General features: G+C 59.2%; 2 protein-coding genes across 15 annotated transcripts in view; one reads left to right on the top strand and one right to left on the bottom strand.

Moving 5' to 3' along the window:
• Nucleotides 1-538: 538 nt before the first annotated feature.
• Xrcc3 (X-ray repair cross complementing 3) lies at nucleotides 539-7,085 on the top strand. Of its 7 annotated transcripts, XM_023705697.1 has the most exons (8): nucleotides 539-703; nucleotides 821-896; nucleotides 2,173-2,310; nucleotides 2,885-3,097; nucleotides 3,934-4,088; nucleotides 5,377-5,589; nucleotides 5,673-5,698; nucleotides 5,774-7,085. In XM_023705697.1, exons 2-8 carry the CDS (start codon nucleotides 842-844, stop codon nucleotides 6,045-6,047), a joined length of 1,074 nt encoding a protein of 357 aa, XP_023561465.1. In that variant the 5' UTR covers nucleotides 539-703; nucleotides 821-841; the 3' UTR covers nucleotides 6,048-7,085. The 7 variants fall into 7 exon arrangements, with proteins under 7 accessions (XP_023561465.1, XP_023561464.1, XP_004645477.1 ...); XM_023705696.1 differs by having other exon boundaries at nucleotides 539-896; XM_023705699.1 differs by lacking the exons at nucleotides 539-703; nucleotides 821-896 and adding an exon at nucleotides 982-1,066.
• Nucleotides 4,438-14,451, bottom strand: part of Klc1 (kinesin light chain 1) — a 65,188-nt gene continuing 55,174 nt past the window's right edge. For 2 of the 8 annotated variants that reach the window (XM_023705692.1, XM_023705691.1), the window contains exons 13-15: nucleotides 10,764-10,894; nucleotides 4,873-4,939; nucleotides 4,438-4,763 (exon numbers count right to left, since the gene is read on the bottom strand). In XM_023705692.1, the coding sequence (XP_023561460.1) occupies nucleotides 4,761-4,763; nucleotides 4,873-4,939; nucleotides 10,764-10,894 (201 nt within the window). In that variant the 3' untranslated portion in view covers nucleotides 4,438-4,760. Of the gene's footprint in view, nucleotides 4,764-4,872; nucleotides 4,940-10,763; nucleotides 10,895-11,493; nucleotides 12,052-12,572; nucleotides 12,624-14,451 lie in introns of those variants that run through there. The other 6 variants (XM_023705694.1, XM_023705693.1, XM_004645385.1 and 3 more) reach the window with 5 other exon arrangements.

Genomic DNA, 14,451 nt, shown 5'->3' on the forward strand with positions numbered 1-14,451 from the left:
CGAGCGGGCAGGCGGGCTCGTGCTGAACCGGCCCAGCCCCCCCCCACCGCGGAGCCCGTCCTCCCCAGGCGCAGGGGTGCAGCTCCGAGGGAGGCAGCGCGCCCCGCGGAGCCCCGCTCTTAGCTTGGTTTCTGGGTTGGTTTGTGCGTGGGGCACGCGCGTGGGGCGACTGAACACAGGACCCTGGCGCCACAGGGCCCGGCTGGGTCGCGCGAAGTCACTGGCCCCTGGCGGGGATGGGGCGTGCAGTCCTCCTGCCTGAGCCTCCCAGCGTGCCGGGAGTGCTCCCGCCCAGGAGACCTCGCGCGCTGTGGTCAGCAGGTGGGGCTGTCCAGCACTGGGCACTGCCTGTTCCCGACTCCCGAAGAGTGCCGGGCGCGGGTGGCACTGCCACCTCACTTGCCCGTTACTAGGAGGGAGTCTCAGAGCCCACGGCTCCCGCTTCTCCCAGGTCGCTGGGCACTTCCCCAGGGAGCCACGGGAGTGGGAAGCTACATGACCCTCCAGGTCACCCACAGCCCACTCGCCTCCCAGGTCCCCATGGAGACCCGCCTGAGGGACGCCAAGGAGGCTGCAGCTGTGTGAGCCCTGCAGGGGCCTGAGCTGCGGAACCGTGTGACTGGGGGAGCCAGGCCCCAGGGAGGCTGCTTGGCCAGAAGATGCCTTTTTCTGTCTTGGGGGACGGCTGGACACTGCCCTGGGGGTCAGGACCAAGCACGGGAGCCCCGGGCCCAGGGAGCCCGGCCGCGGAGCCGCTGAGCATTCCTTTGTGGCCCTGGCCTCCCCACAGCATCGAGCACGTCCTCTGCTGCTGCCCAGGGAAGCCCCCGCCCACAAGGACATGGAGCTGGATCAGCTGGACCTGAACCCCCGAGTCCTGGCGGCCCTCAAGAGAGGTGGGCTCCTGTCAACCCTGGCTCCCACGGGAATGGTCCTGATGGCAGGATCTGCTGAGCACCGTCCTTCAGCCCGCATGCTCACTGAAGCCCGAGGTGGCCGCGGCCGGTGCCAGGGTGAACCCAGGAGCCTCGCACTGAGTCGCCCCAGCCCTCCCCCGCTTTTGTTGGTACCAGAAATCAAACTCGGGACCTTGTGCCGCTGAGCTGTATCCTCAGCCTTCTTAACTTGGTTTTGAGGCCGGGTCTCACTAAGTTGCAAGGTTCCCCAGCCTGTGCTCCAACTTGCACTCTTCCTGCCATACCTGCTGAGCTTCCTGCGTGCCCCTGGCCGAGTGTGCCCCGTCTGCCGTGCAGGGCTGCGGGTCTGGGCCTGCCTTCCGACCTCCTGTCTTCCAGGGTATCTGCTGGGATGCGGAACATTAGGGTTCTGCAGATTACACGTGGAGCAGCCCTGAATACACATGGAGGCGGGGTGCCGCCACCTGATGGCAGGCAGGGTCTTGCTGTTTTGCTAATTTACTCTTGGCTGTTTTCACAATTCAGGCCTCATGGTCACAGAAAGACTACTGCAGCTGCAACCACGCCTGCAGTTTGGGGACGGAGGGGAACAGGCTCTACAGGAGCGCTTTCTCTTACCGGGAAATGAACTTTGCCTGGGCACCAGCAGGTCCCGATGCTGGGTCCCCAGTGCTGGCAGGACCTCCCTCCTGAGCCTGTTTTGATTGAAAGGTGCCCTTTGGCCTTTTGGTCTTCCTCATGGGTCTTTCTTCAGTATCCTGTTCTCTTTCTCCTTCACACAGTCTGAGATTTCTCTGCCAGGACCTTTGGAGCCTGTGTCCCGAGGGTGTCTACACAGGGGCAGTTTGCCTCCCTGTCCATGCTAAGCTGCTGTCCCTTTTCTGCCAAGGGTACTACAGAGTGAGCCCAGGACCTTCACGCTGGCTACAGTCCCAGTTCTTTTGTATCTTTTACTTCTTATTTCACTAAGTTTCCCAGGCTAGCTTCAATCTTGCAGTCTTCCTGCCTCAGCCTTCCTGGGTGCTGGGACTGTGTGCACGCAGCATGCCTGGCTCTTCCCTCTTGACACCTTCCAGGGGGGCAGGGTGACAGTTACCTGGGCCTCCCCAGGCGGAGCTGTCCCACTGCCTGCAGCCACCTGTCATTCTCAGGTTTCCTGGCATGTCAGTGGCCAGCCCAGGTTCCCAGCACTCTGCTCACTGCCCTGTAGCTGGCCTGTCAACCATGTGTGTCTGGTGTGGCCCTGTGATTGCAGCCAGACTCAAGACCGTGAAGGAAGTCCTGTGCATGTCTGCACCTGACCTGCAGAGACGCACTGGCCTGTCCAGCCCCGACACCCAGCGCCTGCTGACAGCGGCCGCCACCCACCTTCGGGGCCACTGCATGCTTACAGGTGGGCGGGCAGGGTCCACACCGCGGGAGTGGTGCCAGCCTCGCCAGTCCTTCCCTGTGGGATGGTGGTCCTAGCACCCACAGGGGCTCCAAGCGGATGGAGGCACCGAGCCAGCCTCAGGCGTATAGCTGGCCCTGGCGCCACTCCTGTCTGCTGTCACGTGGGGGGGGGCCAAGTCACTATGTGACTGCTGCTGCCAGCGTGGAGACACCCACCAAGTGCCACCAGCTAGTACGTGGGTACCCAGGCCAGGTGCCAGGACAGCCTGCTCCTCCAGCCCAAGTTTCACCCCGCCCTCGCCCAGGGTGCAGCTAGTGGGGGCCCGGTGGCCTGGCAGCCTTCAAGGGCCACAGCTTTCCTCTTGGTGGCACCTTCCATGTACTAACGTGGCTCCTGGGGGCGAGGGCTGCTGCGTGCGGCTCCTCACGTCCCCCAGGGTTGCAGACGGCCCACTCTGCTCTCGCCTTGGGGCCAGGCAGTGGACCCTTCTGTGCTGTGTTCGCCACACCTGGGCCATCAGCTAGGTCCAAGCCTCTGGGGCCGCCCCATGTGACCACGCGGCCTGTGCCCACAGCACTGCAGCTGTACCAGCAGAGGGAGCGCTTCCCCGCGCAGCATCAGCGCCTGAGCCTCGGCTGCCCACGGCTGGACCGGCTCCTGGGAGGAGGGCTGCCCCTGGACGGCATCACGGAGCTGGCTGGCCGCAGCTCGGCGGGGAAGACCCAGCTGGCCCTGCAGCTCTGCCTGGCGGTGCAGTTCCCACGGCAGCACGGCGGCCTGGAGGCTGGTGAGTGCGTGGGGGGCTGAACCTTGCCCTCCTGCTGGCCCTCCAGCGCGGCTGCTGGGCCATGGGCTCCAGAAGGGCACTGCCCATGCCTCCCAGCAGCCTGGCTGTCTCATACCCACAGCATGTGTCCCTCTGTCCTGCTGCGCCGGGCTGGGGCCCAAGGCCTCCCTCCAGCAAAACTCCCACAGCCACGTTTCTGGTCCCTTTTAAGACAGGTTGTCCGTTGCCAGGCAGGATTTAAGCACCTGTTCTCCTGCCTTGGCTCTGCTGCGCAGTGGCTCCTCAGGGCCCACATCCTCCACAGCGGGCAGGGCCTTGCACTGTCATTTTTCCTGCTGACCTGAAGCACAGTGGTTTCCATCTTAAGCCATGTTTTGTTTTGTTTTTTTATAAGACATGGTCTTACCATGTAGTCTAGATTGCCTTGAAACGGCTTACATAGCCCAGCCTGGTCTTGAACTTGTGGAAATCCTCCTGTATCAGACTCTCCAGTGCTGGGGGTACAGGCACAGGCCACCACACCCAGCCCCCTCACATCACTGGGAGCTAGCTCACTTGCCTGTAAATATGGGCTCTTGGTGGTGGCCAGGTTCTCATCAGCTGTGGGCTCTTGTGACATGCTTCATGGCTCGTCACAGCCCAGGCCACTGCTGCTCAGGGGACCTGGAGTGCCCCCAGCGAGGGAGCCTCTGCAGACCCCCCTTGGCCCTGGTGGTCCCCGTGCTCCACCACACACCTGGCACAGGGCCTGGCAGGGGAGGCACAGCACAGAGTGGGAGAGTGGGCAGAATGCGCAGGCTGCGGCAGTGCCCTCGTGGGGCACCCTGGCTCCGCAGGTGCCGTCTACATCTGCACGGAGGACATCTTCCCCAGCAAACGACTGTGGCAGCTCATTGCCCAGCAGCCACGGCTGCGAGCGGATGTGCCGGCCGAGGTGATCCAGAGCATCCAGTTCGGAGACCGGATCTTCATCGAGCATGCAGCCGACGTGGTGAGTATCCCACAGGCCACGGAGCACAAGTGGGGGCCTTGTGACCCACGGCAGGGGTCAGGGATGGGCTTGGGAGGAGGAAGACAGGTGGCCAGCCCACAGAGAACAGCTGTCCAGCCATCCAGATGGGGTCCTAGCGGAACCCTTGCTAGGCTGTGGCACAGCCCGCCCCGACTCCCAGCCAGCTCACCTGCTGCCTCCACTGCACCCTGGCAAAGGAGGTGCAGCACCCACCTTTGGGACAGCGGCTCCGCCTGCTCTGTCCCTGGAGTGGAAGGTCGGGGCAGAGGTGGGAAGGTGCCCGCCCTCCACGCACAGCCCACAGTTGTGCACTGCTGAGAAGACACTGGAGTGAAGGATGAGGGTATAAACTTTTTACTTTTAAAAACTTTACAGTAAGATACATTCTCACACACACGCAGGGTGCTAACATGAGCGGTGACGTGACATGGAGACCCAGGCGGGTCCAGCACGGGTTCCTGCGTGGCCCCAGAGGGACAGTGTACCCCTGCTCTCCTGCCCCGCCGCTCCAAGGCCTGGGGCTGCAGGGGTGGTTAGTGTGGCCTGGTCGCGGGCTCTGTGGGCCCTGTCCTCGCCCTGGCCAACACGGCCAGCTCCAGACTGCTCAGAGTGGCTGCAGCTGCATCTGTTCCTACAGCAGGCCGGCAGGGTTCACTGTGGGAGAGGCCACGGGTCAGTGCCCAGAACCTGGCCCAGGGCTGCGTGGAGGGAGCCCCGGGCACCTGGCCGCCCGCGGGGAGCCCTCAGCAGTGTGGACACTCACGTTAGTGCTAGCATCTTCCAGGCTGCTGCTGTCATTCTCCACGCACAGAGGCTCCGCTGGGGATGCCCTGGGGAGAAGCACAGACTGTGTGTCACCTGGGCCGGACCCTCAGTGACACCAGGGCTAGGCCCCTCAGCTGTGTGCCACTTGAGAGTACTTCCTGTGCCCACCCCCACCACTCTCCCCAAACTTTGCTGCTGAGTCGCCTGGGCCAAACCAACCCAGCCCTGGACCCCAGGGCATGGCAGCCCCAACATGCGCAGGTGGCCAAGCTGTGACAGGTCCCACTTGTTCAAGAGAGGGACAGCAGAGCCGCCTGAAGGGGCGGCTACCTGCCAGGGCAGAGAGGGTGGCAGGCACGGGCGCATGGCTGAGGGTGGGTGAGCAGGAGATGGTGAGGACACAGGACTGTGGTGTGGCAGTACCCCGTGGCAGGAGGCAGCCAAGCGGACAGTGCTGTGGCTCAGAGGCAAGGTGACTGCTGTGACGCACACCCCCCTGCAGGACACCTTGATGGAGTGTGTGAGCTACAAGGTCCCCATGCTGCTGTCTCGGGGTCTGGCTCGCCTACTGGTAGTGGACTCAGTGGCGGCCCCATTCCGCTGTGAGTTGGACAGCTTGGACTTCGTTGCCCGTGCCAGGCACCTGCAGTCTCTGGGGGCCACACTGCGCCAGCTCAGCAGCACCTTCCAGAGCCCTGTGCTGTGTGTCAATCAGGTGAGCGCAGGTGCAGGGCCACTGGGCCCGGAGGTAGCTGCCCTGCCCTCCTAGGACCCCTCGCTGACCCCATGCTCTTGCAGGTGGCAGAGGCCATGGAGCAGCTAGGGTGAGTGTGAGCCACTGTGTACGGGGCGGGGCAGCCTTGAACCCCTGAACGGCAGCATCCCCTCCTGTGTCCCAGGCCTCAGGACGAGCACCTGCGCCCAGCCCTCGGCATCACCTGGGCCAACCAGCTCCTCATGAGGCTGATGGTCGACCGCATCCGCGAGGAGGAGGAGGCTGCTCTGGGCCCAGGCAGCCGCCCAGCCCGGACCCTGCGGGTGGTCTTCGCACCCCACCTGCCCCCCTGCTCATGCTCCTACACAGTCAGTGAGGAAGGGGTGCGAGGAACCACAGCCTTGGACACAGGGCAGCTACACAGCAGCCCGGCCAAGGTCCTAAGAGCCCAGTTCTGACCAAGCAAGAACTGGGTCACTCAGGCACAGGCATTGAGCTTGCTGGCGTCTCCTGTAACAATAGCACCAGCTCCTCAGAAGGGACAGGTTGTCAGGACGGGGTGCCGACTCCACCTAGGTTATCAGGCCTGGGTACTTGCCCCACACTCCAGCCCCTAGAAGAGAGGTGGCTTACCAGGGCTCATGCTTCCAGGGTCTCTGCAATGCACTCCACTGTGAGTGCAGAGGGCCACTTGTGCCCTGTCCTCTCCTGTCTCCCTCAGTGCCCACTCAGGACAGGGAGAGAGCCTTCCCCAGCTACCAGTACTTCCTAGAAAGCTATACCTAGGTTCCCGCAACCCTACAGCCTAGCCCAGGAGCCCCCAGGCCCTAGTGCATGCAGGTGGGAGAGACGCTGAGCTAGACCCACAGGGACAAACTACATCCAGCATACCTCCCCAAGCCCAGCCAGGCAGTAAGGGTACTGCCATCTGTGCCCCAGCCCAGCCAGAGTACCAGCGTCCAGCAGTGGGATCCTGCAGAACCCAAGCCAGACTACTGGCCACAGACAGGAAGCCCAGTGGTCACTAAGGCTGTAGCCTCTGAGAAAGGCTGGGACCACTCGGTCTGCACCTCCAACAGATGCACAATGGACTGCGCAGCAGCTCCCAGCCCTCCCTCAGGAGCCACTGTCTGCCAGGTGCCGCAGACCTGTGGTTTCTGCACGTTGGGAGGAAACTGAGGCACGCTCTGTGGCAGCTTGTCTTCCCACAGGCTACACGGAGGTGCCCCATGCCTGGATGGAGTGTGGTGTGAAGTCCTTGCTGTGCAGAGCTAGGACAGTGTTGTCTAGGGATTAGGTTTTTACAAAAACTATGTCCACAAAAGTGTAGGGACTTTACAGGAAGAAATAAATGTTTTATTTTGGCAAATAATATGGACAATTCTGAATGATTTTGCAAGCAACCCATATCCACAATTAGAAAATAAACCACAGCGCTCCTCCTATGCCTGTCTCGGGACAGCTGCCCAGCCCTCACACGTCCTGGAGACCACAGTGGCCTGCCAGAGCAGATCCACACCTGTACTGCACTCACGCTGGTCACAGCTGTGCAGTGAGCGCAGGGGGCATGCCTTCTGAGGCATCCATGCAGGGATGGCGATGGGAGACTAGCCACGTGCACCCTTTGAGGCAAACAATCCCCACATTTCCCACGGTATGACGTGCACCCTGTGGTGCTGGCAGTGGATCTAGGCCTCAAACAGCCGCTCCCAGCCCAGGACGCTGCAATCCTGGAAAGTAATCCCTGAAAGCCAAGCCCTAAAGCTCAAGTGCCTCCAGGGAAGCAGCCCCAGGGTGCCCCCATGCCAGCCCCCTGTGGGAAGGTGCCAAGACGCCTCTCAACACCTGCACCGCAGGCCAGTGTCCACCTCTCTGCCACTCCGCATGTTTGACAGCAAGTGAGAAATGGTGTGGCTCTCGCGAGACCCTCCTGGCCTGGGAATGTGGCACCCGTCTGGCTGCCAGCACAGGCCAGGACAGCTCCCCACGTGGCAGCCTCACCTCTGCCGGGCTCTGTGGAGGCCATGGCTCTGGCACATGAGCTCCCAGCCAGCGGGGGGCTAAGACCAAGCTCTCCCGCAGGCTAACGTGCTCTCCCGTGGCGCAGCGGGCTCGTCTCCATGCAGCACCAGTCTGCTGGCAGGGGAAGGCCTGGCCTAGCTTGGCATGTAGGGAGCAGCACCCTCTCCCAGCTGAGGACACAGCAGTGGCACTGGACGTCACCAGAGGCCTGTGACATCCATGTGGACCCCTGTGGATGTCGCTGCATGGGAACAGCTGGGATCACCTATGGACAGCCTAGAAACAAGCTCGTGGGCCGTGGCTGCATGCTTCCAGTGGACCAGGGTGAAGCTGGAGCATGCAGGCAGGTGAACACAGGCACCGCGGCATGCAGCCCCTCTGCCCATAACCCGATGCGCCAGCCCCACCCCACACAGGAAAAGTCAATGAAAATCAAGTGTTGTCTTTGCTGTGACACCGCCTATGCTGCCACATTAAAACCAGCCTGAAGGGCTGGCCAGACAGCTCAGCGGACTAACGTGCCTGCTCGCTTAGGCAGAGCGCAGCTGCTGGGATCCAATCCCCCATGTGCCGTGCCAGCCCTGGCCCCACCCTGGAGCACACTGAGATCCAACTGAGACTGGCTATGGAGGTGCATGCTTGTAATCCCAGCACTTAGGACACTGAAAACAGGACTACAAGTCCGATCTACGTGGTGAGACCCTGTAGACCCTGTACATTTAAAAAAAAAAAAAAAAACAGCCGCACAATTCACAAGGACCGTCAGTTTTCAGACTGACCAATGGCTGAGAGGCCCTGGAAGCCTAGATGGCCTGAGGGTTCTACAGGGTGGGGCACTACCTCCTGGGCTTGCTGCATCTCCCAGCCAACAGGGCCGGCCGCCTGCCACCCTGCCCTGAGTCCATCAGAAAAACCATCAAAATCCACCTTGAAGGGGTGGTCTAAAAATAAAGGACATGTTCAAGGACCTGGGGCGGGAGGCCTCCAGTGCCATAAGCCTGTCACCCCACCTGATGTCACCTTTTCAGTTTCACTTTACACACCTGTGATGTTAAACCTGAAGGGACAGCAAGTGATAGCTGGGCTGGGGGCGTCAGCACAGCAGCCGCTGCCCGCAGGCCCTGGTGTGCGGCAGCCCAGGCCGCCCCTTAACAGAATCCAGGCATGGGCCCCCCTGTCCGGTGGCCTCCACCATCCGGAGAGGAAGCTGCCCCTGTGCACAGGCCAGCAGGGTGTCACGCTGCTGCTCCGCCCAGGCCCTCAGGGGCCGGGTCAGTGTGGCTGGCACACTAGAGCTCAAGCGCCTGCCACACAGTGATCTCCATCCAGTGTGAAAAACAAATGGAAGGGGCCGGGGAGATGGCTCGGTAGGCTAAGCGCTTCCCTGGCCAGCGCAAGGAGATTTACACCTAAGCAGTACCTCCAGGTACCACCTTCACGTGCTCTTGGGCCTAACAATGCCAGCTGTCCCAACTCTGTGGCCCCAGGCCCAAATATTCATGTTTGGATGGCAAGAGATGGAAGGCCACACCTGTGTCCCCTGGGCTGCCAGGGTTGCTCCGAGCAGACCAAGAGTGTGCCACGCCTGAGGCCCTGGGTTCAATCTCTAGCCCCAAAAACCCATCTTTCACTCTGAGAGGCAGGAATGCTCACAGCAAACCAGCTGGCACCCTGCAGCCTCTTTCTTCACTGCAGGCGCAGAGGAAAGCATGTCCTCCCCTTACGATGGCCACTTGTTGTCAGTTGGATCTGGGACAGCAACAGGCCTGCTGACCTACTGGATGTGGGCAGCAGTCACCATGGCCCTAAGAACATAGTCACATTAGCTGTCCAGCTTGCATGGCACCTGAGCAAAAAGGCCAGGTTCTAGAGCCACCCAGGACTGGCCACACCTGAGGTTTAGAAGAAACAAAACCTGCAAAGGCTGTTGTAATGGAGAAGAGAGGCTGTGAGTATGAAGGTGAAGCAGCGTGCTGCATCTGTGTAAGGCTGGGGCAGTACAGCGCATGTCACGTGAAGTCATGCCTGCAAGTCCTGCCACCTCTGGCCTGTGCCGTGCACCTAACTGGGGCATGGGCTAAACACCTGCTGCAGCTGAGCTAAGAGCTGGCCGAGCTCTCACAGCAGAACCAAATGCCCAGGTCACGGTGGTTCCTGGGTACAGTGCCAGCCAGCAGAGCCGGTAGCCTGGATGCCCAGAGGGCTGGCACACTCGTGCTCACCCACGTGTGGGTGTGCAAGAACAAGCAGCAACAATGACCACCTGGCCACAGGAGACACGCAGCATCTGCTGAGAATGAGGGACCAGGGACAGAGACCCCTGGGGGACGCAGTGGCTGAGGGCAACAGCCTAGGCCATCATAGCCCCTCTGGCCACTGAGGCACCAAACTGTGGGTGGCAGCAATCTCACTCCAGGTTCCCAAGGACACCGAGAGCAGTGACAGTGGACCTGCTTTGGAAAAGTAAAAGCAACAAAGGACGCAACCCTCACCTCTAACTAAAGTGCTCCAAAGGTGCCCCAGACCTGAGACCACCAGAACTCTGGCCTATAGGGTGCCCTTGGTGGCAGGAGGTACCAGGCAGGGTCCCTGCACACAAGTGCCCCAGAACAGCCAGGGGAACAGGACAGAGGCCGCCGCACACCTGCTGCAGAGACTGGCCAGGTGATGGTACTGTCGGAGCGCCAAGACCAAGGCACTGGCCTTTTACAAAACACCCCTGCTTCTCGAGCGCCGGGGGCCACTCTCCTGTGACGCAGCCTGAGTCTACCTTCTATGGGACACAGTTTTTCTCCCCGTACCGGGAACTGCCTGGGGTTTAATAGTTATAGCTAACCTCTGATCCTGAAAGATTAAAATTTCAAAGAATCTCAGCCAATGTGATTTATAAATAACGCCCATCTAGAATGAGTAAGCCCCAGTGCCCAGCTCTGTGATATCAAGTCCCCACTTTTCACTGCAGAGGCTTTCTTTAAACATGTTAAAAAAGAAAAAAAGAAAAAATCCAAAGAACCCCACAAATTTGTTAAGGCATCAGCCCTTCCAGGCCCTCTCAGCCTGTCCTGATGGCAGCAGCCAGAACTGCTGGGCCTCCCCACTCCGCAGGCCGGGCCTCTGCAAGGGGCCCAGCGCGGACGCAGGGGGATAGTTACCCGGGGTTCCTCGGCTCACTCTCTCGTGAACTTCCTCCCTTCAGCTTCCTAACCAGCTTCTCACTGCTGCGTCTAATGGATGCCCGGAGCTTGCTAAAGGAACCACTGCGCTTTAGAGATCCAGTGCCATCCTGAAAGAAACGTGAACAAGGGTGAAGCGCGGGGCTCCCGCCCGCCGGCACAGAGCCCCCGCCCCGCCCCACCCCGCCCCGCCGTCCTCCTGCCGCCGCCGAGAACACCAGAGACCACGGATCAGGCTCAGAAACTTTCCACAGGAAGCTCATTCAAAGAGCAGCCATCCCGGCCTCAGAGGAGAGGTAATGACACTGCTGCCCTGAGACCAAGGCTGAGGCCCAGGGAAACAGAACCCACCCACGAGTGTCACCAAAATGGAGACCCAGGCAGCGCAGTGGGGCTGCACACCCGGCTAGGGCGAGGCCGAGTCCCAGGAGCAGCCCACCCCCAAGGCAACAGAGGGGCCCAGGACGGTTTCATAAGTGGCCCTGATCAACGCAGATGGAAAATTAAAATGCTTATTTATACAATCAACTAAAATCCCTGAGACCTTCTGAAAGGACAGGCCAGCTGTCCTAACACCACGAGGAATCTGGACATGAACCAGAGCTGGAAGCTCGGGCACAATGCCCCTCAGGCAGGGTCGTGGCAGCGCCACGCACGGGCACTGCACAGCGTTCCATGGGGGAGAGGGCACCGAGCAGACAGACACAGACACAGGTCAGTTGGAGTGAGTTTATTAGGAGTTAGAAGGACAGATACACACATCACTGAGCACTTGAAAGATTAGTAGAGAAAAGCAGAATTGCAAAACTTCACACAGACTACACAATATCTACTTCAGCGTGTCCTGGGTAGGCCCCGGGGCAGGGCGTCACCAGGTCTCTAAGTACCACGGGACGTGCAGCACATGCCTGACTCCTACAGCTCAGCGACTGTCCACAGGTCACCATCATGCCACTGTAGGGACACCTGTGTGACACTAACTACCTGTTATCAGAAGGAACAGCTGATCGCTCTTACTTTAAACTCGCGTAGTACACAGTAAGTGGAGTTTATTAATACAGTGGGAATTACTAAGTACATATCTGGCAAAGCTACATGTATACAGAAATCGGAAACCCCCAAGAGGACAGCAGCACCGAAAGGAACGGCCAGTCAGAGGTGCAGCTCTGCCAAGCTCCTAGGGGCCGCGACACAGCGGGCAGTGCCGGAGAGAGAAGGACGGAGAGGCCGCCCGTCGTGCAGGAGCAGAGGCCCACGGGCGCTAGGCCTGTCGACAGAAAGGAGAGAGAGGTGAGCGAGGGGAGGCAGCCTGCTCCGCGGTGCCTTCGCAGTATTTCTAGGTCACAGTCTCAGCAACACCGCGTGTGTGGTGCTGCGCCCAGGTGCTGGTCAGCGAGGCTGGCTTGCTCTGACAGGCACTGAGTGCGGGCCAGCGCTTTAGGGAAGGACGGCCTGGGTTTCACAAGCAATGTATGCAAAGGCAATCTGGCAATGAAAGCCATCTAGGACACACAGGAGGGCTGCACACAAGACTGCTCTTCATGCCCATCCTGGCTCACCCCGAACTGTCAAACTCCCCCTGAAATCAGGTATGCCTTCCGTTCTTCTAAACACACTAACATCTTAGATCTCGCTACTGACTTTACGGTCAACAGCACACAGCATGCAGCTGGCGATCCAGATAAAATGACCTCCGCAGGCAGCAAGGTCCCTGGGTCCTGTCTGAGTGGTAGCTGTCGTCGCAACAGGAGCACAGACAGCAGGGCCTGCCCCGTCGCTCGGACTCACCATAGGACGCTGCACAAGTCACTTAACCAGCCCGAGCTTCATTTTTCTCATCTTTAAATGGAAAAATAAAACTTGTTACCAATGCCTCCAGGCTGATGGGAGGACAAGAAAACATAAGTTCCCAATGTTCTGCAGAAAGGGTACTAAGTGCTGTATCTCCTACGGTCACTGCATCTCAGGGCCCCTGCAGCAGGGCACTGGCACGCCCCAAGCTGGACCCTTAGAGAATGGAGAATTCTCACCTCCCTCCCCAGTGCACAGGGTCCCTCAGCACGCACGCACGCACGCACACACACATACACACGCATTTGCAACTGGCGCACACCGACCCGCATTTCAGCAAGCCCAGAGCCCCGCCCCCACTGCCCGCTGAGATGGGTCTGCCCCTCAGCCATCCACCTAAGCCTGCACTTGCCTCCAGGGACTTAAGCCTGAGCACCTGCAGGAAGGAGGCAGCAGCCCCAACCCAGACAGGGGCCATCAACGCAGGTGGAGTAGGGGGCGCGGACACACCTTCGCCTGCTTTCAGATACCACATTACAAAGTAGGTCTCTCAGCAAACACCAGTCCTGCAATGCAGCAACTATCCTGGTGACTATCTTGTGTAACAGCTGCACACGGAGGGTTTGTTTTGTTTTCCTTTTTGGTATATCCTAGTTGTCTTTCTAGTATAATTTTTCAAAGGTAAAAATCTATTTCTCAGTAACAATGATTTCGTCCCCTATTCACCCTTGGTGAGCATTTACTACGGTAGACACTCACAGCATCTCAGCATGGGAGTGGCGTGAAAGGTGGAGGTGGCTGAGACTGCAGCTGCAGGCCTCCACACACAGGTGGCACTGCGGAGGGCTCACGTGGTGAGACCTGTGGCCTGTGCCTGGCACATTACACTGACAGTGAGCTCAGAGCCTCAGGACAGAGCTGAGGGCCTGGTTTCATGCAGATGAGGGCTGCTAGGCAGGAGACCTACCTCCTGTGACAGCTGGGTGACCCTGCTACCCCTTACCCCTCAGCATCACAGGGACCCCATGGCAGAAGGCAGACGCATCAGGATGTGCTCTCATACCCCGCGACTGGGAACACAGAACCAATGCTGGCAGAAGAGACTACTCATGCCTCACTTGCCTTGTCTTTGACCACATTAACATTAGCCTTTGATCTGACATTTTTTATATTTTAGAGAAGGATCTACAGGGTGTTCAGGGTCTCATTACTAGATCCGACTCGTAGTAATCTGCCTGTTTACAGCATCCCAAGAGCTGGGATTAAAGACTTGCATGCCACCACCCCCAGTCTCAGCAAGCCCCAGGGGCGGGGGTGGGGGTGGGGGCGCGGAGATCAAACCCCCAGCTCCTATGCCTGCTTGCAGTCCACTGAGCTATTTTTGGCTGGCCCTTAAGATGAATTTTAGTCACATTTTCTCACTATAAACGTGAACCAAGTTCTTATTATCATAAATTAAGTCAGTAAGAACAATGAAGCTATTATAAAACCCACAACCTGGGGCAGGGGAGATGGCTCAGTAGAATAAGTGCTTGCCTGGCAAGTGCAAGGGTCTGAGTTCAATCCCTGGTTCCACAAAAAAAAAAAAAAAAAACCATAACCTGAAACCTAAAGTTGGAGTGACAGTACAGCTGTAACATCTACCTCGGTGACCACTTTATTTTGCTATTTTACCTCAACTGTGTATTACTGAACAAAATCTTGATGCATGTGTGTGAGAGGTTGCCAGGGGTAACCATTTTTAAGACGCCATACAATCTGAGGGAAGTTTTCTCTTAAAACTCAGCAGAAGGGGGGAGATGGCTCAGTGGAATAAGCACTTCCCTGGCAAACGCAAGGACCTGAGTTCAGTTCCTGGTTCTGCAAAAAAAAAAAA

The sequence above is a fragment of the Octodon degus genome, unplaced genomic scaffold (genome assembly GCF_000260255.1).
Source record: "Octodon degus isolate 3935 unplaced genomic scaffold, OctDeg1.0 scaffold00226, whole genome shotgun sequence".
NCBI classification, from domain to species: domain Eukaryota; kingdom Metazoa; phylum Chordata; class Mammalia; order Rodentia; family Octodontidae; genus Octodon; species Octodon degus.

Excerpts from the sequence above, each read along its gene's own strand:
- Xrcc3 (XM_023705695.1), top strand. The coding sequence starts at position 2,079 with ATGTCAGTGGCCAGCCCAGGTTCCCAGCACTCTGCTCACTGCCCTGTA. Across the intron at positions 2,311-2,884 it reads GGGCCACTGCATGCTTACAG|CACTGCAGCTGTACCAGCAG; the intron begins GTGGGCGGGCAG and ends CTGTGCCCACAG. Across the intron at positions 3,098-3,933 it reads GCACGGCGGCCTGGAGGCTG|GTGCCGTCTACATCTGCACG; the intron begins GTGAGTGCGTGG and ends CTGGCTCCGCAG.